The sequence below is a fragment of the Staurois parvus genome, unplaced genomic scaffold, assembly GCF_062004578.1.
Source record: "Staurois parvus isolate SC_StPar_1 unplaced genomic scaffold, SC_StPar_1.0 ptg000221l, whole genome shotgun sequence".
NCBI lineage: Eukaryota > Metazoa > Chordata > Amphibia > Anura > Ranidae > Staurois > Staurois parvus.
Window position 1 is genome coordinate 2,235,208 of NW_028318017.1, and position 27,330 is coordinate 2,262,537.

Sequence of the window (27,330 nt, forward strand, 5' to 3'; positions counted from 1 at the left end):
TTTAATGAAATGAAGACCTGAATGGAGAGGTGAGGAGGATTCTGGGAATATCATTTGATTTGACTCTTTGTGTTCAGATGTAGAGTTTTCCTCCTGTGAAGTCTGGAGATCATATGACATCACATTGCCTCCACCTCCCTCCCTGATAGAAGAGAGAAAGAAGAAGAAGATTCTAGAAGTCACCAGAGAGATCACTGAGCTGCTGACAGGAGAGGTGAGCGGTGCCGGGAATTCTGGGACATTCTCCAGTAACAGACAAGGGATGTGTCTGGATGGTGACTGTATCATTGTGTGTGTCAGGTTCCTATAAGGTGTCAGGGTGTCACTGTCTATTTCTCCATGGAGGAGTGGGAGTATTTAGAAGGACACAAGGATCTCTACAAGGACGTCATGATGGACAATCAGCCGCCCCTCACATCACCGGGTAAGAGGAGACTTTATTGTAAAGGAGAGAGCAGTACGGAGGATCCACCTAGATCCCCCATCATCTGATAAACACATAGAAACAATGGATTCAGTCAGTGTGTGTGTTTCCTACAGATGGATCCAGTCATGGGAACCCACCAGAGAGATGTCCCCGTCCTCTGTATTCCCGGGATTCCACACAGGAAGGTCACACCATCCCTCACCATCATCGGGTAGATGAGGAACAATCACTGATAGTATCATTAGGATCTGTACATTATCTGCATTGTTACCATTGATGTCATTTTTATTATATATTCAGAGTGGAAACCTGAGAGATCCTAAAGTTGAGGTTAAAGAAGAGATAAAAGAGGAGGAGGATGAGGATGGGGGGATGAAGGAGTCAGAGCTTCTAAAAGAACACAAAGATCTGTACCAGGACACCATGGTGGAGTCATCCAGCTACAGGAACCCACCAGAGAGATGTCCCCGTCCTCTGTATTCCCGGGATTCCACACAGGAAGGTCACACCATCCCTCACCATCATCAGGTAGATGATGACAATTATTGGTAGTTGTGATTTATACACAGCATGTTTGTTACAATGAATGTTTTATTATATCTCTCAGAGTGGAATCCTCGGGGATGATAATATTGATGTTAAAGAAGAATATAAAGAGGAGGATGAGGAGTATGGAGTGATGGAGGAGTTTTCAGAAGGACACAAGGATATGATGGAGCCACCTAATACCAGGAACCCACCAGAGAGATGTCCCCGTCCTCTGTATTCCCAGGATTCCACACAGGAAGGTCACACCATCCCTCACCATTACAAGGTTGGTGGGATGGAGCATCTAGAACATAGAATTGTTGGGGTGAGGTGTTGATTTTTATAAATTTGATGCCACAAAATTGAAGCTTATGTTTTACAGATGACCTCTTCCATTATATTCTTGATTTAGAGTGGAGATCCAATCGATATAGAATTTGAGGTGAAAGCAGAAGAAGAAGAGGCGTATGTGAGGGATGATCAGCAGTCTATGGAGGAGGATGGAATAACGGGGACATTTATAGAGGAGGACACTCCTACAGAGATCAGCACAGGTGGGTCATGAACACTAAATCCATTCCTCCACCATACTGCTCACTGATTGGTCCAGAGTAGGGCGGGGACTGGGTGATATCAGCCTGTAATCCCCTGGTCACTTTCCTGAGCTGTGTTCCCCGTCCTGTATTCCTGGATTTCTCTCGGATAATCTTCCTTCTCTGTGCTGCAGACACAATTTATGTATCTAGACTGGATTTATGGAGCTTCTGGGGTTCAGCTGGCAGCAAAATGTTGATCTTTTTTATAAGCGTTCTTTGAACTAGGCACCTGGGGAATATATACCCCATATCCTGGATCTCACAAGATGTCTGACAGAACAATTCTCCCAGTGTTCCTTGCTCTGTAGTCTGGTGGCTGTGCCGGGTGGAGGGATATGTCTGTATATTCTCAGACCCAAGTCACTGAGTGCAGTCTCAGGAGATGGGAGGCAGCGGTGTGGGACCTACATAATTAGTCTGGCTGAAAAAAGACAGTCCATCCATTTCATTTAAAGATAAAAGTTATAATCCTATGCCCACAGTTGAACCAGAGGAAGGCAAAAAACCCAGCAAAGCATGGTCCAATTTGCTCCTGCAGGGAAAAAAATTCCTTCCTGATCCCCCGAGAGGCAATCAGATATTCCCTGGATCAACTTTCCCATTAAGTGTTACATCCAGTTATATTCCGTGTATCCAAGAAAGAATCCAGGACTTTCCTACAGCAATCCACTGAGCTGGCCACAACCAACTCTTGAGGAAGTCTATTCCACATTCTCACAGCTCTTACTGTGAAGAAACCTTTCCGTGTTTGGAGATTACATTTCTTTTCCTCCAGACGTAAAGAGTGCCCACTTGTCCTCTGTGATGACCTCAGGGTGAATAACTACACCGAGTTCACTATATGAACCACTGATGTATTTATACATGGAGATCATATCCCCCCTTATGTATTATACATGGAGATCATATCCCCCTTATGTATTATACATGGAGATCATATCCCCCTTATGTATTATACATGGAGATCATATCCCCCCTTATGTATTATACATGGAGATCATATCCCCCCTTATGTATTATACATGGAGATCATATCCCCCCTTATGTATTATACATGGAGATCATATCCCCCCTTATGTATTATACATGGAGATCATATCCCCCCTTATGTATTATACATGGAGATCATATCCCCCCCTTATGTATTATACATGGTGATCATATCCCCCCTTATGTATTATACATGGAGATCATATCCCCCCTTATGTATTATACATGGTGATCATATCCCCCTTATGTATTATACATGGAGATCATATCCCCCTTATGTATTATACATGGAGATCATATCCCCCCTTATGTATTATACATGGTGATCATATCCCCCTTATGTATTATACATGAAGATCATATCCCCCCTTATGTATTATACATGAAGATCATATCCCCCCTTATGTATTATACATGGTGATCATATCCCCCCTTATGTATTATACATGGAGATCATATCCCCCCTTATGTATTATACATCGAGATCATATCCCCCCTTATGTATTATACATGGAGATCATATCCCCCTTATGTATTATACATGGAGATCATATCCCCCTTATGTATTATACATGGAGATCATATCCCCCCTTATGTATTATACATGGAGATCATATCCCCCTTATGTATTATACATGGTGATCATATCCCCCTTATGTATTATACATGGTGATCATATCCCCCCTTATGTATTATACATGGAGATCATATCCCCCTTATGTATTATACATGGAGATCATATCCCCCCTTATGTATTATACATGGAGATCATATCCCCCCTTATGTATTATACATGGAGATCATATCCCCCTTATGTATTATACATGGAGATCATATCCCCCCCTTATGTATTATACATGGAGATCATATCCCCCCTTATGTATTATACATGGAGATCATATCCCCCCTTATGTATTATACATGGAGATCATATCCCCCCTTATGTATTATACATGGAGATCATATCCCCCTTATGTATTATACATGGAGATCATATCCCCCCTTATGTATTATACATGGAGATCATACCCCCCCTTATGTATTATACAAGGAGATCATACCCCCCCCTTATGTATTATACATGGAGATCATATCCCCCTTATGTATTATACATGGAGATCATATCCCCCCTTATGTATTATACATGGTGATCATATCCCCCCTTATGTATTATACATGGAGATCATATCCCCCCCTTATGTATTATACATGGAGATCATATCCCCCCTTATGTATTATACATGGAGATCATATCCCCCCTTATGTATTATACATGGAGATCATATCCCCCTTATGTGTTATACATGGAGATCATATCCCCCCTTATGTATTATACATGGAGATCATATCTTCCCTTATGTATTATACATGGAGATCATATCCCCCTTATGTGTTATACATGGAGATCATATCCCCCCTTATGTATTATACATGGAGATCATATCCCCCCTTATGTATTATACATGGAGATCATATCTTCCCTTATGTATTATACATGGAGATCATATCCCCCCTTATGTATTATACATGGAGATCATATCCCCCCTTATGTATTATACATGGAGATCATATCCCCCTTATGTATTATACATGGAGATCATATCCCCCCTTATGTATTATACATGGAGATCATATCCCCCCTTATGTATTATACATGGAGATCATATCCCCCCTTATGTATTATACATGGTGATCATATCCCCCCTTATGTATTATACATGGAGATCATATCTTCCCTTATGTATTATACATGGAGATCATATCCCCCCTTATGTATTATACATGGAGATCATATCCCCCCTTATGTATTATACATGGAGATCATATCCCCCTTATGTATTATACATGGAGATCATATCCCCCCTTATGTATTATACATGGAGATCATATCCCCCCTTATGTATTATACATGGTGATCATATCCCCCCTTATGTATTATACATGGAGATCATATCTTCCCTTATGTATTATACAAGGAGATCATACCCCCCCCTTATGTATTATACATGGAGATCATATCCCCCTTATGTATTATACATGGAGATCATATCCCCCCTTATGTATTATACATGGTGATCATATCCCCCCTTATGTATTATACATGGAGATCATATCCCCCCCCTTATGTATTATACATGGAGATCATATCCCCCCTTATGTATTATACATGGAGATCATATCCCCCCTTATGTATTATACATGGAGATCATATCCCCCTTATGTGTTATACATGGAGATCATATCCCCCCTTATGTATTATACATGGAGATCATATCTTCCCTTATGTATTATACATGGAGATCATATCCCCCTTATGTGTTATACATGGAGATCATATCCCCCCTTATGTATTATACATGGAGATCATATCCCCCCTTATGTATTATACATGGAGATCATATCCCCCTTATGTATTATACATGGAGATCATATCCCCCCTTATGTATTATACATGGAGATCATATCCCCCCTTATGTATTATACATGGAGATCATATCTTCCCTTATGTATTATACATGGAGATCATATCCCCCCTTATGTATTATACATGGAGATCATATCCCCCCTTATGTATTATACATGAAGATCATATCCCCCTTATGTATTATACATGGAGATCATATCCCCCCTTATGTATTATACATGGAGATCATATCCCCCCTTATGTATTATACATGGTGATCATATCCCCCCTTATGTATTATACATGGAGATCATATCTTCCCTTATGTATTATACATGGAGATCATATCCCCCCCTTATGTATTATACATGGAGATCATATCCCCCCTTATGTATTATACATGGAGATCATATCCCCCCTTATGTATTATACATGGAGATCATACCCCCCCCTTATGTATTATACATGGAGATCATATCCCCCCCTTATGTATTATACATGGAGATCATATCCCCCTTTATACTAAAAATAGAAAATATTCCTGTGCCAATACAAAACTAGTGATGATCTAAATTGCTGCTGTGCAATGTGAAAACACAAACAGTGATAGATATAAATAAAACAGCGCAAAAATAGACCTCTAAATAAATATTAAAGTACACTTGAAATAAATCACAAAACATAAATGTCCACTTATAATTGGTGAGTATCTCATATCATATATCTTTCTCCAAAAAAATAATAAAAAACACCACAGGACCGTGTGTGATGAAGACTGGGGATTCCAAACAATCTTAGGATCAAAAAAGCTTCCACCTTCCACCCGTGCACACCAACATCAATTGCACTCACCAGGGGCGGACTGACCATTTGGAAACTCGGCACTGCCCGAGGGCCCGGGGTCAGTAGGGGGCCCCATGAGATGCCCCTTTTACCTTTTTCATAGGCTTTTTTGAGTTTGGGCAAGGACACGGGCCCCATGATCCCCTATTGCCCGGGGGCCCCATGAGTTGTCAGTCCGGCCCTGGCACTCACCATATATTGGTGAATGAGAAGCCTTTAGGGATTTTTAGGGATCCTAAACCCTCTTTTCATCTTTTCTATAGTATCCTTACACCACCAGGTTATGATCTTCTTTCAGGTCCCCACCACAGCTCTCTGAATTGCTCCACCGTGTCACCAGGGAAAAAAATCTTATATAGTGTAATATTACCAGATCAATAGTAGAGATAAAAGACAAAATCCAGGCCACTGACATTCTAACAACTTGTAAAAGGCACATTTATTGAACCAATACCAGCCAGATGATAACAACCAGCTCACAGCCCCATAATCCAGGATTCTCACAGCATATGTAACCAGATGGAAGAGAGGATCAGCAAAGAAACCAGCATAAATCTCAAAAATGGCCGCTGGAGCGCACCGCTCGGCGTGCGTTCCACTCACCGGAAGTGACGTCAGACGTATGCAGTGTAAACCGGAAATGCGTCAACGCGTTTTGCCCCTCCCATCGGGCGTTCTCAAGATGTGCATCTCCTGTGTCCAGTCTTTTAAATAACCCAAATGGAGCCCACCCCTCAATTTTGATTGGTCAGTCTTCCTCCCTGGGAATAATGAACACCGCACCCCTTGCTTATTGACGTGAGAAACCTTTACTAGGAAACTACATACATTCAAAGAACTCTCATCAAGGTCATTTAATATGATAAACAGATTCTCTTTACATACATACAATCAAGTATATATGTATACATACATAAATGTATATCTGTCAGCAAAGGTTCAATAACTAAAATAAAAAATATAATAAAAAATATAATTGACAATATATAAATGAAAAATATATTAATATTATTATACAGTATTTATATAGCGCCAAAGGGTATGCTCAGTGCTGTACAGTAGCAAGGGGGACAGAACATGAGACAAGACAGAAACAATACAATACACGAGGGGTTCGAGGGCCCTGCTCTTTCGAGCTTACAATCTAGGAGGGAGGGGAAGGGGGTACAGGAGGAGATGGCTGTGGGAGATGGAGTGGTGGGAGGAGTGGAGGAGGTTAGTTGTTAGGTGAGGTTAGGTAAGGTTGGGGTAGGCTTCCTTGAAGAGGAGGGTTTTCAGGGTGCGCCTGAAGGTGAGGAGGGTGGGTGACAGTCTGATGGATTGGGGTAGGGAGTTCCAGAGGATGGGGGAAGTCCTAGAGAAGTCCTGCAATCGGGCGTGGGAGGAGGAGACCAGGGAGCTAGAGAGTAGGAGGTCCCGTGAGGAGAGGAGGGCATGGGTAGGGTGGTATTTGGGTATCAGGTTGGTTAGGTAGTTTGTGAATGACCTTGTAGGTCAGGGTTAGCAGTTTGAATTTGATGCGTTGGGCAATCGGGAGCCAGTGAAGGGATTGGCAGAGGGGGGAGGCGGATGTGGAGCGGTTAGTGAGGTGGATGAGTCTGGCCGCTGAGTTCAGGATAGGCTGGAGTGGGGATAGCATTCGTTTGGGTAGGCCAGTGAGAAAGGAGTTGCAGTAGTCCAGGCGTGAGATGATGAGGGAGTGTACGAGTTGTTTGGTGGTGTCTGGGGTGAGGAATGTGCGTATCTTGGAGATGTTGCGGAGGTGGAGCCTGCAAGATCTAGATAGCAGTTGGATGTGGGGTAGGAAGGAGAGGTGGGAGTCCAGGGTGACACCCAGGACTTTGGCGTGTGGGGTGGGAGAGATGGTGGCGTTGTTCGTAGTGATGGAGAGGATGGGGGGGGCGCGGGGGGGAGATGACCAGGAGCTCTGTTTTGGACAGGTTAAGTTTGAGGAAATGGAGCGACATCCAGTCTGATATGTCGTTTAGGAGGTGGGCGATGCGGGCAGAGAGTGAGGGGGTGAGATGGGGGGTGGAGAGGTAAATTTGGGTGTCGTCGGCATAGAGGAGGTAATTGAAGCCGTGGGAGTGAATAAGTTTGCCAAGGGAGGAGGTGTAGATAGATTATATAAACAAAATAGATTCCAATCCTTTATTAAACAAAAATAATTATAAAATATAATATAAAACCTACATTAAAAAATATATAAAAATATATAAACAAATCAATATATATATATATATACATGTAATAATGCACGGAATGTTAGTTTTAATATTACGAATTGTATAAAAAACAATATCTATGTCTGAATTCAACCCTTTAGGATGCAAAGAACCCAATTGATAGATCCACTTTGTTTCGTTCTGTGAGATACTCTTCACCATATCTCCTCCCCTCCAAGGGGAAAAAACTTGATCTATCCCACAAAATCTCAAACATGATGGATCCCTGTTATGATGTATTCTAAAGTGGTAGGAGAAATACTTTATTGAATATCCTTACATCATGATTCCTCTTTAACCATTAGCCGCCTGGCCTATAGCTGTTTGGCGGCCACAAAAATGCTGCAGCTTTCCGGTGTATACGCCATTTGGCGTCCTCCCGCACATGCGCAGTTCACGCGGTTGCAGAGCCGCGCAGCAGCGTGATCTGTCACCTGCCGTGTACCTCGGACACGGCCGATGACAGATCTGAGTACCGGCCCCTGTTGCCTGTACCATGTGACCTGCTGTGACCAATCACAGCAGGTCACATGACAGTTGTATACAATGGATGGCTTCATTCATGCCATCCATTGTATACTAGTGTCTAGCTATGAATGGTCACAGCAGGTCACATGCACATGTCATGTGATTAGCTGTGGCCAAATACCAGCTAAGCACAAAAAAAAAAACCTGAATGAATCGATGTCATTCAGGTAAATGCTTGCTTATAGCAAAGTAATTCTTTGCTATAAGCAAATTGTGTAAAAAAAAAATACTGATCACTTCCCCAAAGTAGTACAATGTTACTATCTTAACATTGTACTACTTTGGTCATAGTAAAATATGAAAAAAAATCTTAAAAAAAATATAATAAAAAATTAAAAAAAAAAAAAAAAAAAAAAAATATATATATATATATATATATATATATATATATATATATATATTTATTTCATACTGTCACCAGTCAGTGTCCCTGATCACTGCTATGCCAGTTATATGATGACGCTGTACTGCACTGGTGACAGTATGTAAAAAAAAATAGTGAAAATAATTTTTTTTACTTTTTTCATTTTCCAAAAATTTTGACAAAAAAAATACAACTTCAAAAAACTCGCCATGTCTCTTATGAAGTACGTCGGACTGTCTACTCTACAAAAAGGGGTCATTTGGGGGATATCTGTCCTGTCCTGACATTTGGGGGATATCTGTCCTGTCCTGACATTTGGGGGATATCTGTCCTGTCCTGACATTTGGGGGATATCTGTACCGTCCTGACATTTGGGGGACATCTGTCCCATCCTGACATTTGGGGGATATCTGTACTGTTCTGACATTTGGGGGATATCTGTACTGTCCTGACATTTGGGGGATATCTGTACCGTCCTGACATTTGGGCGATATCTGTACTATCCTGACATTTGGGGGATATCTGTACTATCCTGACATTTGGGGGATATCTGTACCGTGCTGACATTTGGGGGATATCTGTACCGTTCTGACATTTGGGGGATATCTGTACCGTCCTGACATTTGGGGGATATCTGTACCGTTCTGACATTTGGGGGATATCTGTACTGTCCTGACATTTGGGGATATCTGTACCGTCCTGACATTTGGGGGATATCTGTACTGTTCTGACATTCTTGGACCTCAAGAAATTAGATTGGCTGTCAGTACTTCAGGATTGATCAATATTCAGATCTATACCATAGTTTGTGAACTCTATAACTTTCCTACAAACTAAATAATACATCCTAATTTGGGTTATTTTCACCAAAGACATGTAGCAGAATACATCTCGGCCTAAATTTATGAAGAACAATTATTTATTTGTAAACCTTTATAACAGAAACAAAGAAAAACGTGTTTTTTTTTTTTTCAAAATTTTTGGTCTTTTTTTGTTAATTTAGCAAAAAATAAAAACCCCAGCGGTGATTAAATACCACCAAAAGAAAGCTCTAGTTGTGTGAAGAAAATGATAAAATTTTAGTTTGGGTACAATGTTGTATGACCGCGCAATTGTCATTCAAAGTGTGAGAGCGCTGAAACCTGAAAAATGGCCTGGGCAGGAAGGGGGAAAATTGCCCGGTATTGAATTGGTTAAAATAGCCTTTATCAGAATATCCAAACTTCTCAGAGTTCCCTGGTTCCTCCACATGAACTTCTATGAGGTTTTTCCAGATTCTAAAATGGCCACCAGATCACTTCCAGTTCCTCTATGCGACATCACTTCCCTTGGCATGTTTTGTCTCGAATAAGTAACGATGTAATCATGATGTAAGCATATTCAATAAAGTATTTTAAATTGTATATGCAGGCTTACGCTATGATTTATTCTCTTTTTTTTTTTTTAATTCAAATATTTATAAATTTTTCATATATATATATATATATATATATATATATATATATATATAAAAAAGGGAAAAACGAAATAAAAAACAAAAAACATTTCTTCAACAATCTCATATAACATATAAAATTCTTAATCCTATCCCCTTCTATTTTCCCCTTTTTATATCCCTCCTCCCTACCACATCCCACCTCCCACCCACTCTGCAATTCTCTCTTACATCTTTCCCTAAAAAACCAAGTAACTTCACTTATCACTTCCCATTGCTTCACATATATTCGTTTTATGTACAAAATCTTCCCATTTCCCCCATCTCCTATTGTATACCTCCATCTTGTCTTCTTGGATATAGTATAATTTCTCCATCCACCTAATCTGATTCACTCTCTCTACCCAATCCTTTTCTCTTGGCACCTCTGCACTATGCCAGAATTTAGGTATCAAACCCTTTGCTGCATTCACATAGCACCATATACCCAAATCCTTGTATTTATTTACTGGTAGCTCTGTATTATGTAATAAACACACATCTGGATCTAATCCTATCTTTAGCCCTGAGATTTTCCTTATTAAGTTGACCATTGTCTCCCAGAAGCTTTGGATCTTTGGGCACTCCCACCATATATGAAACCACGTACCAATCTTTCCAGGCCCCCGCCAACACTCTGGTGCTCTCTCCACACCCATTTTATGTTCAACACTCGGTGTGATGTGCCATCTTGCCAAACACTTATAATTTACCTCATCTCTCTCATGCTGACATTTTCGTGTGTAAGTCTATATATTTTCCTCTGTTTATCCTCATCTATCTCTATTCCCAAATCCTTTTCCCATTTTTCTATATACATTGGTTTTACTTCCGTGACTAACTCAGTGAGAATCTTATAAATGTTTGCCGTACCCCGTTTCCCATCTCCTCGTGATTCCAACAACCTCTCGAACAAATTCCACTCCTTTCTCCCTCTCATAGGTTTCGGAAGACCCTCGACAAAGTGTTTTAATTGGTGATATTTCCACTCATCAATCTTAATGAAAAGTTCCCCTCCATCTTTCTTTAACCGCTTGCCGCCCTGCAAGTGTATATACGTGCGCAGGGCGGCAGTGGAGCACAAAAGCACGTTTTAAAACGGGCTCCGCGCTCCCGACACTTTCGCGGGTAGGGGGCGCGCGCTCCCGCCGACCCGCGGGTGACACGATTCGATCCAGGAGGGATCAATCATTAGATTTCAGCCAGTGATTTCTGGCTGAAATCGGATGATCGGTCCCTGTCCTATCCTGTCCTGTGTTGACATTTACACAGGGCAGGATATGATGTCATTCTTCTCTGCCTGGACACATTCCGTTCCAGACAGAGAAGAAGACATCCAAAAAGTGAGTACAAAGCACTACACAGACAGAACACACCTAGGACACATTTAACCCCCTGATCGCCCCCCCCCCCCCCCCGAGTTAGCGCCCCTCCCAGATAGTGCCAGATTGCCCGCCAGTACACCAGTAATCCCGTTTAACCCCTTGATCACCCCCCCCCCAGTTAACCCCTTCACTGCCCTGTCACCAGTGTCACTGACCAGTGAACCAATTTTTACTAATCACTGTATCAGTTTCGCTGGCGACTTCCGATAGTGTTAGTGCCCCTCCCAGATAGCACCAGATTTCCCTCTAGTACACCAGTAATCCCATTTAACCCCTTAATCTCCCCCCCCCAGTTAACCCCTTTACTGCCCTGTCACCAGTGTCACTGATCAGTGAACCGATTTTTACTGATCACTGTATCAGTGTCGCTGGCGACTTCAGATAGTGTTAGCGCCCCTCCCAGATAGCGCCAGATTGCCCGCCAGTACACCAGTAATCCCGTTTAACCCCTTGATCACCCCCCCCAGTTAACCCCTTCACTGCCCTGTCACCAGTGTCATTGATTACAGTGAACAGATTTTTACTGATCACTGTATTAGTGTCACTGGTGACTTCCAATAGTGTTAGCGCCCCTCCCAGATAGCGCCAGTTTGCCCGCTAATGCACGGGATTTTTTTTACCAAAAACATGTAGCAGAATACATTTTGGCTTAAATTTATGACTAACTTTGAGTTAACGATGTATTTTTTATAGCTGAAAGTAGAAAATATTGGTTTTTTTTCAAAATTTTCGTGGTTTTTTTGAATATAGCGCAAAAAATAAAAAGCGCACAGGTGATCAAATACCACCAAAAGAAAGCTCTATTTGTGTGAAAAAAAGGATGTAAATTTCGTTTGGGTACAGCATTGCATGACCGCGCAATTATCATTTGAATTAGTGCAGCGCCAAACAGCAAAAAAAGGCCTGGTCATTAAGGGGGGTAAATCCTCAGGTGCTCAAGTAGTTAAATCCTTCAATGTTTTCAATTTCTGTCCATCCATTATATCCCTTAGTTGAATATCCTCCTTTTTAAACCATTTTCCCACACTCCCCTCCATACCTGGTGGAAAATACTCCATATTCCTTAGTGACATTAATTGTGAATTAAAATCCCATTTCATACACTTATGTAAATTATCCCAAACCTTTAAAACATTCAGTGTATACACACTCGTGGTAGCTTTTAAACCTCTGTATTGTGCGGGTGCCCATATGCTTCTACTCAGATCAACTCCACTCAGATCATTCTCTATCTTAACCCACCTTTTCCCCTCTGTATTGTGTGTCCAATCATAAATTCTTGTTAGAACTACAGCATTATAGTACCTCTTGAAATCTGGCACTCCCAATCTCCCCCTCTCTTTACTTCTACTCATCAGGTCATAAGATATTCTAGATTTTTTAGTTTTCCATATAAATCTTGTTATCATCTTTTTAATTTCTTTAAAAAAGGCCTCTGGGAGTTTAATTGGGATCATCTGAAATTTATACAAGATTTTAGGTACAATTATCATTTTTATCTGATTTATACGCCCTAACCAAGAGGGGTTTCCCCCTCCCAATTTCTTCAGTTCCTCCTTAATCTCATTTAAAAGAGCAATATAGTTCAATTTATACAATTTTGTATATGAAGCAGTAAGTTTAACCCCTAGATATTTTATCTATCTCTCCATATAAAAGGGAATTTATTTTTGTATCTTTTCTTTCTCACTATTTGGAAGATTTACATTTTAAGATCTCAGTTTTTGTTGGGTTGATTTTTAAATTTGATAATTCCCCATACTCCTTTAAGCTTTTTATTAAATTTGGGAGTGTTATCCTAGGATTTCCCACATAGAACAACAGGTCGTCCGCAAAGGCTGCCACTTTATGTTCAGTTTCTCCTATTTGTATTCCCTTTATGTCTACGTTCTTCCTAATTGTTTCCAGCAAAGGTTCCAATGATAACACATACAGCAATGGGGACAATGGACATCCCTGTCTTGTCCCATTTGACATCCCTATGGGCTCAGACTTTTCACCATTAACCAGAATAACCGCGGAGGGCGCTCTATACAATTTTCCTATCCACTCCCTCATTCTACCACCTACTCCCATAATCTCTAGGGTATCCATCATAAAGCTCCAGTTTACTCTATCGAAAGCCTTTTCAGCATCGATCGAGATCACCATTACCGGGGTTTTCCCCTTCCTAGATTTCTGGATCAGCAACATAGTTCTGATTCCATTGTCTCTACCCTCTCTCCCCGATACAAATCCCACCTGATCTCCCTGGATCCATTCTGGCATTAAATCTTTCATCCTATTTGCTAAGACCTTTGCGTATAGCTTCGTATCTATATTCAGAAGTGCGATTGGTCTATAGTAGCATTGAGTAGCGTCCTTCCCTTCCTTTATGTATAAGTGCTACATGGGCTTGTAGGGATTCCTGTCTAATCTCCATTTCTCCACCCAGGGTGTTCATATAATCCTTCAATTTAGGTATTAACAGTTTGCTATATTTTTTATAATACCTCACGGTATAAATGTCTGGGCCAGGGCTTTTCCCCGCCTTAGTATTTTTTAATGCTATTTTTATTTCCTCCTGCGTGATTTCTAATTCCAGGGACTTCAATAGATCTTCATCTAGCTTCGGTAGTCCTGCATTTTTTAAATATACCCTTCTTTTTTCTCTACTCACATTTTCACCTTTATTTACTAAATCCTGAGAGTTAGTATTATACAACTTACTATAATATTCTTTGAACACCTTGAGTCATTTCTCCCTTGGGATTTCTTATTTTTTCTATATAATTTCTATTTTTCTTTTTCCTCAGGGCTCTCATTAAATGTTTTCCTGGTCGATCTCCCCATCTATACCTCTCCCCTGCTACTTTATTAAATACTCTCCTCCTCTCTTATTCCATTAATAACTCCAATTCTTTCTTCTTTTTTATTACCTTCTGTCTTATCTCACTTGTTCTATTTTTCTGGATCTGTTCCAGGTCATATATTTCTTTTAAGAGTCCCGTCAATTTTTTACTCCTTTCCCTTTTCTTTTTTGCCCCGAACGCAATCAATATACCTCTAATATATGCCTTATGGGACTCCCAAACTGTGGCCACTGACACATCCCCTGTTTCATTCTCCTGAAAAAATCTTTCCATCTCCTCTCTAATCGTCTGATCAATCTCCTGGTCCAGTAGAAGAGCCTCATTTAGCCTCCATCCTACCCCCCTTGTCAACTGCCTCCCCCATCTTACCTTCATTATAACTGGGGCATGGTCTGAGAGAGTCATTGTCTCTATTTCTACTTTAACCACCCTCTCAATAAGTTGATGGTCTACCATTATATAATCCAATCTCGAATAATACTCGTGTGCATTAGAGAAGAAGGTATAGTCTCTTTTCTTTCCATGCATTATTCTCCATATATCCACCAGTTGACACTCGTGTATCTCCTTCTTTAAGATTCTCAGAGACCTACCTCCCTCTCGCTGCACACAAGAGGTTGTGTCCATCTGTGGATCCAAGCATAAATTCAAATCCCCGGCCACTATCAGTCTTCCCTTTTTAAAGTCCATCAATTTTCTTAATATCCCTTTCAGGTATACCTCTGGTCTCTTATTTGGGCAATAAATATTCGCTATTGTACATTCCATTTCTTGCAATCTACCTCTCAAAAACAAGAATCTCCCCTCAGGATCTGTTTCTCTCTCCTCCACCTCCCACCTTATATTTTTAGCAAACCCAATTGCCACCCCCTTAGCTCTCTTAATTGGGGAGTCTGCATAAAACCATGTTGGATAATTTCTGGTGTTCAATTTAACATTTGACTTAGTCTCAAAATGTGTCTCCTGCAAAAAAACTACCGAAGCTTCTCTATGTTGTATTTCTTTAAATAGCCTAATTCTCTTCCCAGGACAATTCAACCCCTTTACATTATATGTTATAAACCGTATATCCTCCATATTTCTTGCGTACATCTCCTCCCTATGCAGAGTACTTTTAAAACCTCCCCCCCATACCTTCCTTCTCCCCCTCCCCTACTGCACCCCTCCCCTCTCTCCTCCCCCCCCCCCACTACCCACCTCCCACCCCCTCAACAACCCTCTCGACCCCCTCCCACACTCCTTCCTGCCCCCCCCACCCATTAGGCCTGTTCTTTGCCATCTAATCTTTTGTGAACCTAATGCCACGTTTGATTCTTGACCCTGAGGTAGAACTGTAACCTTGTACGGTTCACCTTCCCTCCGTTTCCCCCAATGTTCCCCTGTCTATCCATTCTCTATTCCTTCTAACTTGCTGCCACTCCTCTTTTCCCTCAACATATATCCCTCCTTCTTCTTCCTCCCAACCTGGAATCTCTATTCTTTGAATATTAAGTTTATCAAAAAAAGTCTCTCAATTCCTCAGGAAATCTTAAGTATGCGGTAACTCCATTCTTCCATCCGATTAGACACATCGAGCCACTCCATCTATATTGTATATTCTGTTTTTTCATCTGTTCTATTAGTGGTCTCAATGATCTCTTTCTCCATAATGTCTCAGGTGTCAAGTCTGCAAAAACTTGTAAATTTTTTCCTTCATAATTAATACTAGATCTTCCTTTTATCTTCTTCCATACCTCTTCTCTCTCTTCATTTTTATTAAATTGTACCACTACATCTCTCGGTCTCTCTTCTACCCGATCTCGTTGGAACCTTCCTAACCTATATATATTGTCCAATACGAATGTCTCAGTTCTGGGTCTACCCATAATGGAGTTTTAAAATTTTATGTATTGTCTCTCTTAAATCTTCTTCTTGTGCAAGCCCCGGGACTCCTTTTTATCCTGAGGTTATTTTTCCTATACATGTTACCTTGTATCTCCAATTTATACCCCAGCTTTTTTTGTTCTTGCCTAATCTCCATTATCTGATTTCTCAGTTCAGGAATGGCTTGAGCATGTTTTTTAATTTTTTCTTCTGTTTCTTCTACTCTGGATAAGAGATGTCCCAAGTCTTTCCGAATAATTCCCATCTCCTGTTTAATTGATTTTTCCAAACTTCTAAACATTTCTGCCATCTCCTTTTTATTTGGGATTTGTAGTTCTCCTTCATTTTCTCTTAACTCTATTCCCCCTGTTATTTGTTGGCTATTGTTGTCCATTTCCACAGGAGACCTAACGCTCTTATCCATACTGTTTTCCATTATGCTTTTTTCACATGCCCCCTGAGTTCTTTCTGGGGTCACATTACCCTGAGACGTAAATTTTCTAATTGTTCCAGATTGGGAGTGCTTGGGACCACTCCCTTTACTATTTTTACTCTTCATAATTTCTATATATCCAGTCCCTCTTCTTTTAAGACTTTAGGGTATATGCCAGCAATGGGCAAACTACGGCCCGCGGGCCGTATACGGCCCGGCGGACCTTTTAATCCGGCCCGCGGATGTGGCTGTCAGGATGTGTGTAGGCGGGGCAGCGTGACGAACGTGAGGGGAGCTAGGCTCCTCTCACAGTCCGCCCTGAAGACCGGAACGGCGCGGGAACACGGCGAGAGGAACACGCGGAGCAAAGGTAAGTGAATTGACACAGGGGGGACTTGGCTTACTACTTGGGGGGGAATAGTACTGTGGGGGGGATGAAATACTATATGGGGGATGAATTAATATGGGGAATGAATTACTATAGGGGGGATGAATTACTATAGGGGGGATGAATTACTATAGGGGGGATGAATTACTATGGGGGATGAATTACTATATGGGGGATGAATTACTATAGGGGATGAATTACTATGGGGGATGAATTACTATAGGGGGGATGAATTACTATAGGGGGGATGAATTACTATGGGGATGAATTACTATATGGGGGATGAATTACTATGGGGGATGAATTACTATATGGGGGATGAATTACTATATGGGGGATGAATTACTATATGGGGGATGAATTACTATATGGGGGATGAATTACTATGGGGATGAATTACTATATGGGGGATGAATTACTATATGGGGGATGAATTACTATATGGGGGATTAATTACTATGGGGGATGAATTACTATATGGGGGATGAATTACTATGGGGGGTGAATTACTATATGGGGGATGAATTACTATGGGGCATGAATTATTATATCGGGGATGAATTACTATATGGGGGATGAATTACTATGGGGGATGAATTACTATATGGGGGATTAATTACTATGGGGGATGAATTACTATATGGGGGATGAATTACTATGGGGGATGAATTACTATATGGGGGATGAATTACTATGGGGGATGAATTACTATATGGGGGATGAATTACTATATGGGGGATTAATTACTATGGGGGATGAATTACTATATGGGGGATGAATTACTATATGAGGGATGAATTACTATGGGGGATGAATTACTATATGGGGGATGAATTACTATATGGGGGATGAATTACTATGCTTACTAAGGGGGAATATTACTATACTTACTATGGATGACACATACACATCATTCATCTACTCTTGGTCCGGTCCCCGGGTCCAATATATGAACCCATTGCGGCCCTCAAGTCAAAAAGTTTGCCCACCCCTGGTATATGCTGTAATGAGTCCTTTAGAGAGGTTCTAATTTCTTCTACCCCCTTGGAAATCCCTTTTTTCTCTATATATTCTTCTCCTGCCGCATCAAAGTACAGTCCATAAACAGGTTCAATATATAGTCCAGCCACTCTCACTCACCCTCCTTCCAGCTGCTTTTCCAGGGAGGTTGTCCATTAGAATCTCTATCTTCTGTTCTGGCTTTGTTCCCTCTTTTGGGGGGGGGGTTTCTCCGGATCACTTTCTTCCTCCTCTATCCGCTTCCTTTACGGGTAACCGGCAGGCAGGAAAACTTTTCTATTGGGCCGGCGTCTCCCCGATTCCATAGGAAGCCGGCCAGCTCTCTCCCCTTCTTCTCTCGCTGAGCCGGGTCCACGTGTCCTGTCAGTGAGAGAGCCTGCGTCTCCCCCTGGCTCGGGAAGCCGGCCAGCTTCTCTGTCTCCCAGTACTCCCTTTCGGGAGATCACGTGGCCGCCTCGCGTCACCTGCACTCCCAGCAGCCTCAGGCGGGAGGTTCCAGCCATCCCGCTACCGTGATCTCCTACAGCTCTCCACTTCTCACCGGGATCCCCCTCTCACAAGTAGGTCTTAACTGGGCACCTTAGCAGCATTGCACTGGGAAAATTTGAGGGGAAGGTGGCCGTCCTGCGGAGAGCGCTCACATCGCCCTCTCTCCTGCCGCCATGATTAGGCTCCTCCTCCGAGTGGCTTTTCTCACGCTATGATTTATTCTATATATGGTGGGCATCGGTGGAGATTGATGGTTATACTTGAAAGCTGCTATATCTGGATGACATCTTGATCTGATCCATGAGGCTGTGATGATCGTTTGGTTGAAGCAGAATTTGTGATAATACCCTCGCCGGGAGGTGTAAAGGCATATTATTTACATATTTTTGGTAAGGGTATTCACTCCATACACCATAGATGTGGACATGGTGTTTCACAGGCTGTTTTTGGATGTATATTTTTCACTCGATTGATTCACTGGCACTATTTTGACACTTTCACTTTTTTTCACGATTTGTGATCAGGCATGGTTGTTTGCGTTTATCACATCTGTTTCATTTATATTTTATTTAACATAATGCACAATGTGATTTTCCTTTTTATGTTGAGGTTTCTTTGTGAGCCATTGAAAGGCTGAATATGAAGATTGAGGATTGAAGTTGGCACAGAGTGACTTTTTATATTATATTTATTTCAATCTTATTTCTTGTCTATTTTTTTTTTATTTAAATATTTATTTATTTTACATATATAGTACATATTTCATTTTTATTCTCATACTAAAACCATTTCCAGATCATTAATTACATTTCTTACTATCTTTATTCCCATTACCACCCCCCCCCCCTATCTTTTCCCTCCTCCCCAAATAAGACCTCCCTCCCCCCATATAAACCCACCCACTCTGCATTGTTCTATTCCCTCTTTTCTCAACTAGAATATAGAATATATAAATACTTCCATCTCTCTCACACTACTACTTCATATATTTCCCCATAAATTCTTCCCATTTTCTCCACTTCTTAGAGAATAACCCCATCTTGTCTTCTTGCATGTAATACAATTTCTCCATCCTACATATCTGATTCGTTCTTTCCACCCAATCCTCTATCTGCAGCACCTCTGGTCTATGCCAGAACTTAGGTATCAGACCCTTCGCCGCATTCAAATAGCACCATATACCCGAGTCCTTGTATTTATTTACTGATAGCTCTGTACTATGTAGTAGACACACTTCTGGGTCCAGTCCTATCTTTATCTCAGAGATATTCTTAATTAGTTGAACCATTATCTCCCAGAAACCTTGGATCTTCGGGCACTCCCACCATATATGATATATCGTGCCTATCTTTCCACATCCCCTCCAGCACTCTAGTGTATTTTCCCCGCATATCTTATTGTCAGGAATGGACTTGCCAATAGTGGTGGGACTCACCTGCCTTGTGGGCTGCAGTACCAGGGCTGGCCAGCGGGTGCTCTCAACAACCAGCGGTTCATTTCGGCAATTAGCCATCACCTGGGGCTGATTGCAAGTGGTGTATTTAAGGGATGGCCAGACCTGCAGTCTGTGCGTTGTTGTGTGTTTTTCCATAGGCCCCTGTATCTTGGAACCTGCATTCCTGTTCCTGTTCCTGCCTGACTTGTTGCCGACTCTGCCTGATCCTGACCTCTGCTGACTTCTCCTGTTTGATCCCTGGCTTGTGACCCTGACTATTCTCTGCCTGACCCCCTGTACCTACCTGTCCGTTAGTTGCTGTACCCGGCTCGTGACCTGACTACTCTCCGCCTGCTCCTCCTGTACCTACCTGCCCGATAGTTATCGACCCGGCCTGCCTGACTACGCTGTGCTCTATATATGTATGTACCTGTGTATCTTTATCAGTTTAGGTTTGGGTTTGTTTCACCTTGTTGTATGTATTTGTGTTAGCTTGGGGTTTGGTGCACTGCGTTTTATGTTTGTATTGTTAGTATTAATAAATTGTCTTATTTATACCATATCTGAAGCCTGCGTTTCCCTGTGTCAGTCCACACATCTCTGGTCACACCCGCATTCCTGACACTTATACTCTACCTTCGGTGTAATGTGCCATCTCGCTAAACACTTATAATTTACCTCCACCTCTCTCATACTTATATTCTCGTGTATTAATCTATATATTTTCCTTTGTTTATCCTCATCTATCTCTATTCCCAAATCTCTTTCCCATTTTACTATATACATTGGCTTTGTGTAAGTGTCTAACTCAGTGAGGGTCTTATAAACTTTAGCCGTGCCTCACTTCCCATCACCTCGTGTTTCCAACAACCTCTCAAACAGATTCCAATCCTTTCTCAATCTCAACGGTTTTGGAAGGTTTCTGACAAAGTGTTTTAATTGGTGATATCTCCGCTCATCTATTTTAATGAAGAGTTCTCTTCTTTTTTTCAAATCCTTAAGTGTTCTCAATTCCTGTCCTTCCATAATATCTCTCAATTTGATATCCTCTTTTTTAAACCATTTTCCTGTGCTCTCCTCCTTACCTGGAGGAAAATAATCCGTGTTCCTCAGTGATATTAATTATGAATTAAAATCCCATTTCATAAGTTTATGCAGTTTATCCCAAACCTTTAAAACATTTAATGTAAAAACACTCGTGGTATCTTTTAACCCTCTATATTGTGCTGGTGCCCATATAATTCTACTCAAGGTGACTCCACTTAATTCATTCTCAATCTTAACCCACCTTTTCCCCTCTGAATTATGTGTCTAATCGTAAATTCTCGCTAGGACTGCTGCTCTATAATACCTCTTGATGTCTGGCACTCCCAAACCTCCCTTCTCCTTTTTTCTACTTAACAAGTCATATGATATTCTAGGTTTTTTATTTTTCCATATGTATTTTGTTAACATCCTTTTTATTACTTTAAAATAAACCTCCGGGATTTTGACTGGAATCATCTGGCATTTATATAGGATTTTTGGTACTATTATCATTTTTATCAGGTTTATACGGCCTATCCAAGACGGATTACCTCCTCCCAATCTCCTTAGTTCCTCCTTGATCTCATTTAAGAGTGGGATATAGTTTAATTTATACAGGTTCGTATATGAAGCATAAAGTTTAACCCCCAAATACTTTATCTCTCTATTTTTCCATATAAAAGGGAATTCTTTTTGTATTTTTTCTTTTTCACTATTTGGAAGGTTTACATTTAGGATCTCAGTTTTTGTAGGATTGATTTTCAAGTTTGATAACTCCCCATAATCCTTTAAGCTCTTCATTAGATTTGGGAGTGTTATCCTAGGACAGGGGTCTGCAACCTTTAAGACATAAAGAGCCACTTGGACCCGTTTCCGAGAGGGAAAAAAAGACTGGGAGCCGCAAAACCATTGCAACATTTAAAACAAATCCGACACTGCATATATTGCAAAAAGCGCTCTGGTCATGAAGGGGGTTTAAGGGCCCAGTAAGCAAAGGGTTAATCAGGGCCACAGTGTATCATCATAATCACAATCATAGCCTTAGGTCAGTGGTGGGCAACCTTTTTTTTCAACTGAGCCAAATCTCGCCAAAACCACGATTAAAATTTATTTTGAGAGCCACATTTTTAAAACTGAAAATACATCCCCCATATAGTAATTCATCCCCCATAGTAATTCATCCCCCCTATAGTAATTCATCCCCCCTATAGTAATTCATCCCCCATATAGTAATTCATCCCCCCTATAGTAATTCATCCCCCATATAGTAATTCATCCCCCCTATAGTAATTCATCCCCCCTATAGTAATTCATCCCCCCTATAGTAATTCATCCCCCATATAGTAATTCATCCCCCCTATAGTAATTCATCCCCCATATAGTAATTCATCCCCCCTATAGTAATTCATCCCCCCTATAGTAATTCATCCCCCCTATAGTAATTCATCCCCCCTATAGTAATTCATCCCCCCTATAGTAATTCATCCCCCCTAGTAATTCATCCCCCCTATAGTAATTCATCCCCCCTATAGTAATTCATCCCCCCTATAGTAATTCATTCCCATATTGTGTCAATTCACTTACTTGTACTCCGCGCGTTCCTCTCGCCGTGTTCCCGCGCAGTTCTGGTCTTCAGGGCGGACTGTGAGAGGAGAGGAGTTCGTCACGCTGCCCCGCCTACATCCTGACAGCCAATGTTTGCCACGCTCCGCGGGCCGGATTATAAGGTCCGCCGGGCCGTAGTTTGCCCATTGCTAGGCTAGCTACAGAGTCCTGACTTTTGGGGCGGCCGCCCGAGAGGAGGGAGGGGAGCGGGCGCCCGGCACACAGAAGAGCTGCATTAACCTCCCTGGCGGTATGATTCCTTCCGATTTTTTGTGCTGAAAGCGGTACCATTTTTTCGCATGGAAATAGTTTTTTATTGTAGGCTGTAATTTTTAGGAAAATTTCCCCACAAATCATTATCACTCAATTCTGCAAGTGGTTCTGATTTACTATCGCTGTTCTCTAGCCGGTCTAAAACCGCTTTTGACCTAAAGGGACGCTTTTTGGACGCCATGGACTTTTCTAAGTTTCCAGGCAGAAAGAACAGACAAAATGCAGGCAGGGCACAGGACAAAGCACTCGGGACAAAATGTATGTGAAATGGGATGAAACAGCAATGTTTTACTATTGGAAAAAAAAAAAAAAAAAAGACATTTTTTAAATTTCCCGCCGCCGGCGGCGCCCGTACGTCCCGACGTCACGGGGACCGGAACACAGAAGCCGGATGCCGGCATCGGCCGGAGGAGATGGCCGGGGACGCTGCAGGGGACACATCGCGGGAACGAAGGACAAGGTAAGTGCTGCAGGGACCCCCAGAGCAGCGCCGCATGGTAAGCCTGAGTGTAGCTCGTGGTATAGAAATTCTACCATGAGCTACACTCGGGAAAACCGCCAGGGAGATTAAAAGAGCCGCGGCTTGCCGACCACTGAGCTACGGCAACCCTATTGCCTGTCACCTGGTGGGCAGTGTGCTCCGGAGCCGCAGCAAAGGTGAAAAAGAGCCGCATGCGGCTCTGGAGCCGCGGGTTGCCGACACCCGTCCTAGAATTTCCCACATAGAACAACAGGTCATCTGCAAAGGCAGCCACTTAAGGTTCAACTCCTCCTGTCTGCACTCCTTTTATATCTATATTCTCCCTAATAGTTGCCAATAAAGGTTCTAATGCCAATACATACAACTCCAAAGGGCCAGTTGGTTCAGAGGGCGGAGCCTGACTATGGCAGCGGCGGAGAGCTCGTGGTAGGAGCTCTCGCACGAGTCTCCTCTGACCGACCCCCCTTTGGCCTCAAATCCCCCCAGATGTATGGAGCTCCAGATGGCTGAGACTTACCTCGGCCTGGCGGGCTTCCCTGGATGAGCGGTGGCCCGTGGGAGGGAGAGCCAGGGAGCTGGAGAGCAGCGGAGAGAGGCTGGGACGCTGGGTCTGGTTGCCGGAAGACGAAGAGGCACGGCCGGGACATGTGACCAGCCGCGGTGCATCCCTGGGAAGCAGGGAAGCCGGCCGGCCGAAGGCTGACAGGGAGCAGGAGAGATACTGAAGCGTCGGATGGCCACCTACCCCTGGAGCCCTATCGGCGGAGGGTGAGTGAGTCTGGCTGTGGCTTCACACATAAAGTCTGTATTTCAGTCGGTGGGGAAACAGAGAGTGAGAGGGAAAAAAGGGGGGGACCCCCAGAGAATATAAACAAGGAGAACAATGTAATGTGCAGGCAAAAGTTTAAAGAAAAGTGAATGGACAGGGCTGGGACTTCCATATAATATTAACTGTCTCTTCTTAAACACAAGTCTATCGGAGAAAAATAAAAGACATAGAAGAAATGAAAAACAAAAGTGCAAAAGGAACCGGACCTAAAGGGACCCAAACGGGTACAATTAAAAAATATACATCCCAGGGAAACGTGACCCCGGAAAGGCCCCAGAGTAGAAGCGATAAAGGAGATTTAGATCTAAATCTGCAAAATAGTCCTAGACAGTCAATGGATTTGGATATCACTAGTCAACAAATATCAGAGTTGGAAAAAGATCTACAAATTCCAAATAAAAAAAGAGATGACAAAAATGTTTAAAGAATTGGAGAGAATAATAAAGCAAGAAATGGTAAATATTCGGAATGACCTGGGGCAGATATTGTTAAGAGTGGAAGAAGCGGAGCAGAAAGTTAATAATCAGACCCAGATTATTTCCAAATTAGAAAAGAAGATAATCAATATGGAAAAAGTTCAGGAAAAACTGCAGTATAAGGCGGAAATCCAAGAGAAGAGAAATAGAAGGAGAAATATAAGGATAAGAGGGGTATCGGAAAGTCTAAAAGGAGAAAAACTGGATGAGGCGGTTTGCAAAATACTGAACTTTATAACGGGAAACTCTGATATGGAAAGGACTAATATAGAAGGAATCTCTAGAAATGGGAAACCCCAGGGGAACTATGAGAAGGATAGGCCGAGAGATATACTGGTTAAATTTTTGAACTTCAGCAAAGGGAAAGAATCTGGAGGAAAACTAAGGGAAAGCCAGTAATAAAATATGGAGAAATGAATATCCAGATATATGCGGATTTGTCATCTGAGACTCTCCGGAGGAGGAGAGCTCTGAGGCCTTTGTTGGAACAGATGAAAAAACAGAAGGTGCAATATTGATGGGGGTACCGGAGTGCTTAATAGGATGGAAGAATGGAATAACAGCCCTTTTGAGGTTCCCAGAGGACTTGAGAAACTTTTGTGATAGACTTGAATTACAAAGAACTGAAATTAGTAGTTGAGAAGAAGAATCCGGGGGATTTAGATTAAAAAGAGGGGAGGAGTGGCGACTGGCGGGGGGGGGGGGGGGGGCGAGGAGGGGGAGGGAAGAGGAGAGAGGATTTGAACTTTTTTTTTTTTTTTTCTTCTCTCCTTCCCTGCCCTTCCTCTTTCGCCTTCTCTTTCGTCATGCTTCCAGCTTAACTCCTTCTTTCTGAGAAGTATATGTAGAATGGGGGTCAATGGGGGGTTCGGATAGAGGGGAAGTTGTCCATGGGAGGAGTGAAGCCCTAAGGATTAAATCAAAGGTGGATATTATCTCCACAAATGATTGTTATTCAAATCATAGGCCTAAAAAGAGGAGGGAGGGAAGGAGTGGGGGGATGGACGGGGTTGGTGGGGAGGGCGAGGAAAGGGATTGAGGGGACTATTGGGAGAGGGGAGGGAGGGGCTTTAGGGACAACACTCTACATGATGGAAGGGGAAAAAAAAACAGGGATATACAACATATGGAAGATCTAAGATTTATAACATATAACGTAAAGGGATTGAACTGTCCTGGGAAGAGATTTAAACTATTCAAGGAGCTACAGCATAGAGAGGCTTCGGTGGTATTTTTGCAGGAGACACACTTTGAGATAAAGTCAAATATAAAGCTGTACTCTAGAAATTACCCAACATGGTTTTATGCGGATTCCCCAATCAAGAGAGCTAAGGGAGTAGCAATAGGGCTTGCAAAAAATGTAAGGCTGGAGATAGAAGAGAGAGAGGTAGATCCTGAGGGGAGATTTTTGTTTTTGAAGGGTAGACTACAAGAGCAGGAATGTACAATTGCGAATATCTATTGCCCAAATAAAAGACCAGAAGCTTATCTGAAGGGAGTCTTGAGAAAACTGATGGCCTTTAAGAAGGGACGCTTGATAGTGGCAGGGGATTTGAATTTTTGTATGGATCCACAAATGGATACGACCTCTTCTGTGCAACGAGAGGGAGGTAGAGCTCTGAGAATCCTGAAGAGAGTGATACAGGAGTGTCAACTGGTGGATATTTGGAGAGTGATTCATGGAAAAGAGAGAGATTATACCTTCTTCTCCAAAGCACACGAGATGTACTCCAGATTGGACTATATATTGGTAGATCATCAACTTATAGAAATGGTAGATAAAGCAGAAATAGAGGCGATGCCCCTTTCAGATCATGCCCCTGTTACACTGAAAGTGAGGTGGGGAAGACGATTGACAGGTGCGATAGGTTGGAAGTTGAACGAGGCTCTTCTCCTGGATCAGGAGGTGGATCAGAAAATTAGAGAAGAGATTGAAAGATTTTTTCAAGTGAATGAGACAGGGGAGGTGTCGGTGGCTACAGTATGGGAGTCCCATAAGGCCTATATAAGAGGTATATTGATTGCGTTCGGGGCAAAAAAGAAAAGGGAAAGAAGAGAAAAACTTACTGGGTTGCTAAAAGAAATATTTGACTTGGAGCAGATACATAAAAGTAAAAGATCAGAAGAGATAAGACAGAAGGTAATAAAAAAGAAAGAAGAACTAGAGCTACTGATGGAGGAGGAGAAGAGAAGAGTTTTCAACAAAGTTGCAAGTGAGAGATATAGATTGGGAGACAAACCAGGAAAATATTTAATGAGAGCCTTGAGGGAAAATAAAAATAGGAACTATATAGAGAAAATAAAAAACCCCAAGGGGGAAATGGTTTATTCTACTAAAGAGATCATTAAGGTGTTTAGAGAATACTATAGTAAGCTGTATAATATTGCCTCCCAAG

At 41.9% G+C, this 27,330-nt stretch overlaps 2 protein-coding genes across 2 annotated transcripts in view; one reads left to right on the forward strand and one right to left on the reverse strand.

Moving 5' to 3' along the window:
- The window catches only part of LOC149460759 (uncharacterized), a 333,674-nt gene that overhangs the window by 167,448 nt on the left and 138,896 nt on the right, over nucleotides 1-27,330 (reverse strand). The gene's annotated exons all lie outside the window — the stretch shown is intronic.
- LOC149460761 (uncharacterized) overlaps nucleotides 1-27,330 on the forward strand; it is a 172,588-nt gene that overhangs the window by 34,396 nt on the left and 110,862 nt on the right. The window contains exon 2 of the mRNA XM_089679203.1: nucleotides 24,952-25,147. Coding sequence (XP_089535329.1) covers nucleotides 24,952-25,147 — 196 coding nt within the window. The remainder of the gene's footprint in view (nucleotides 1-24,951; nucleotides 25,148-27,330) is intronic.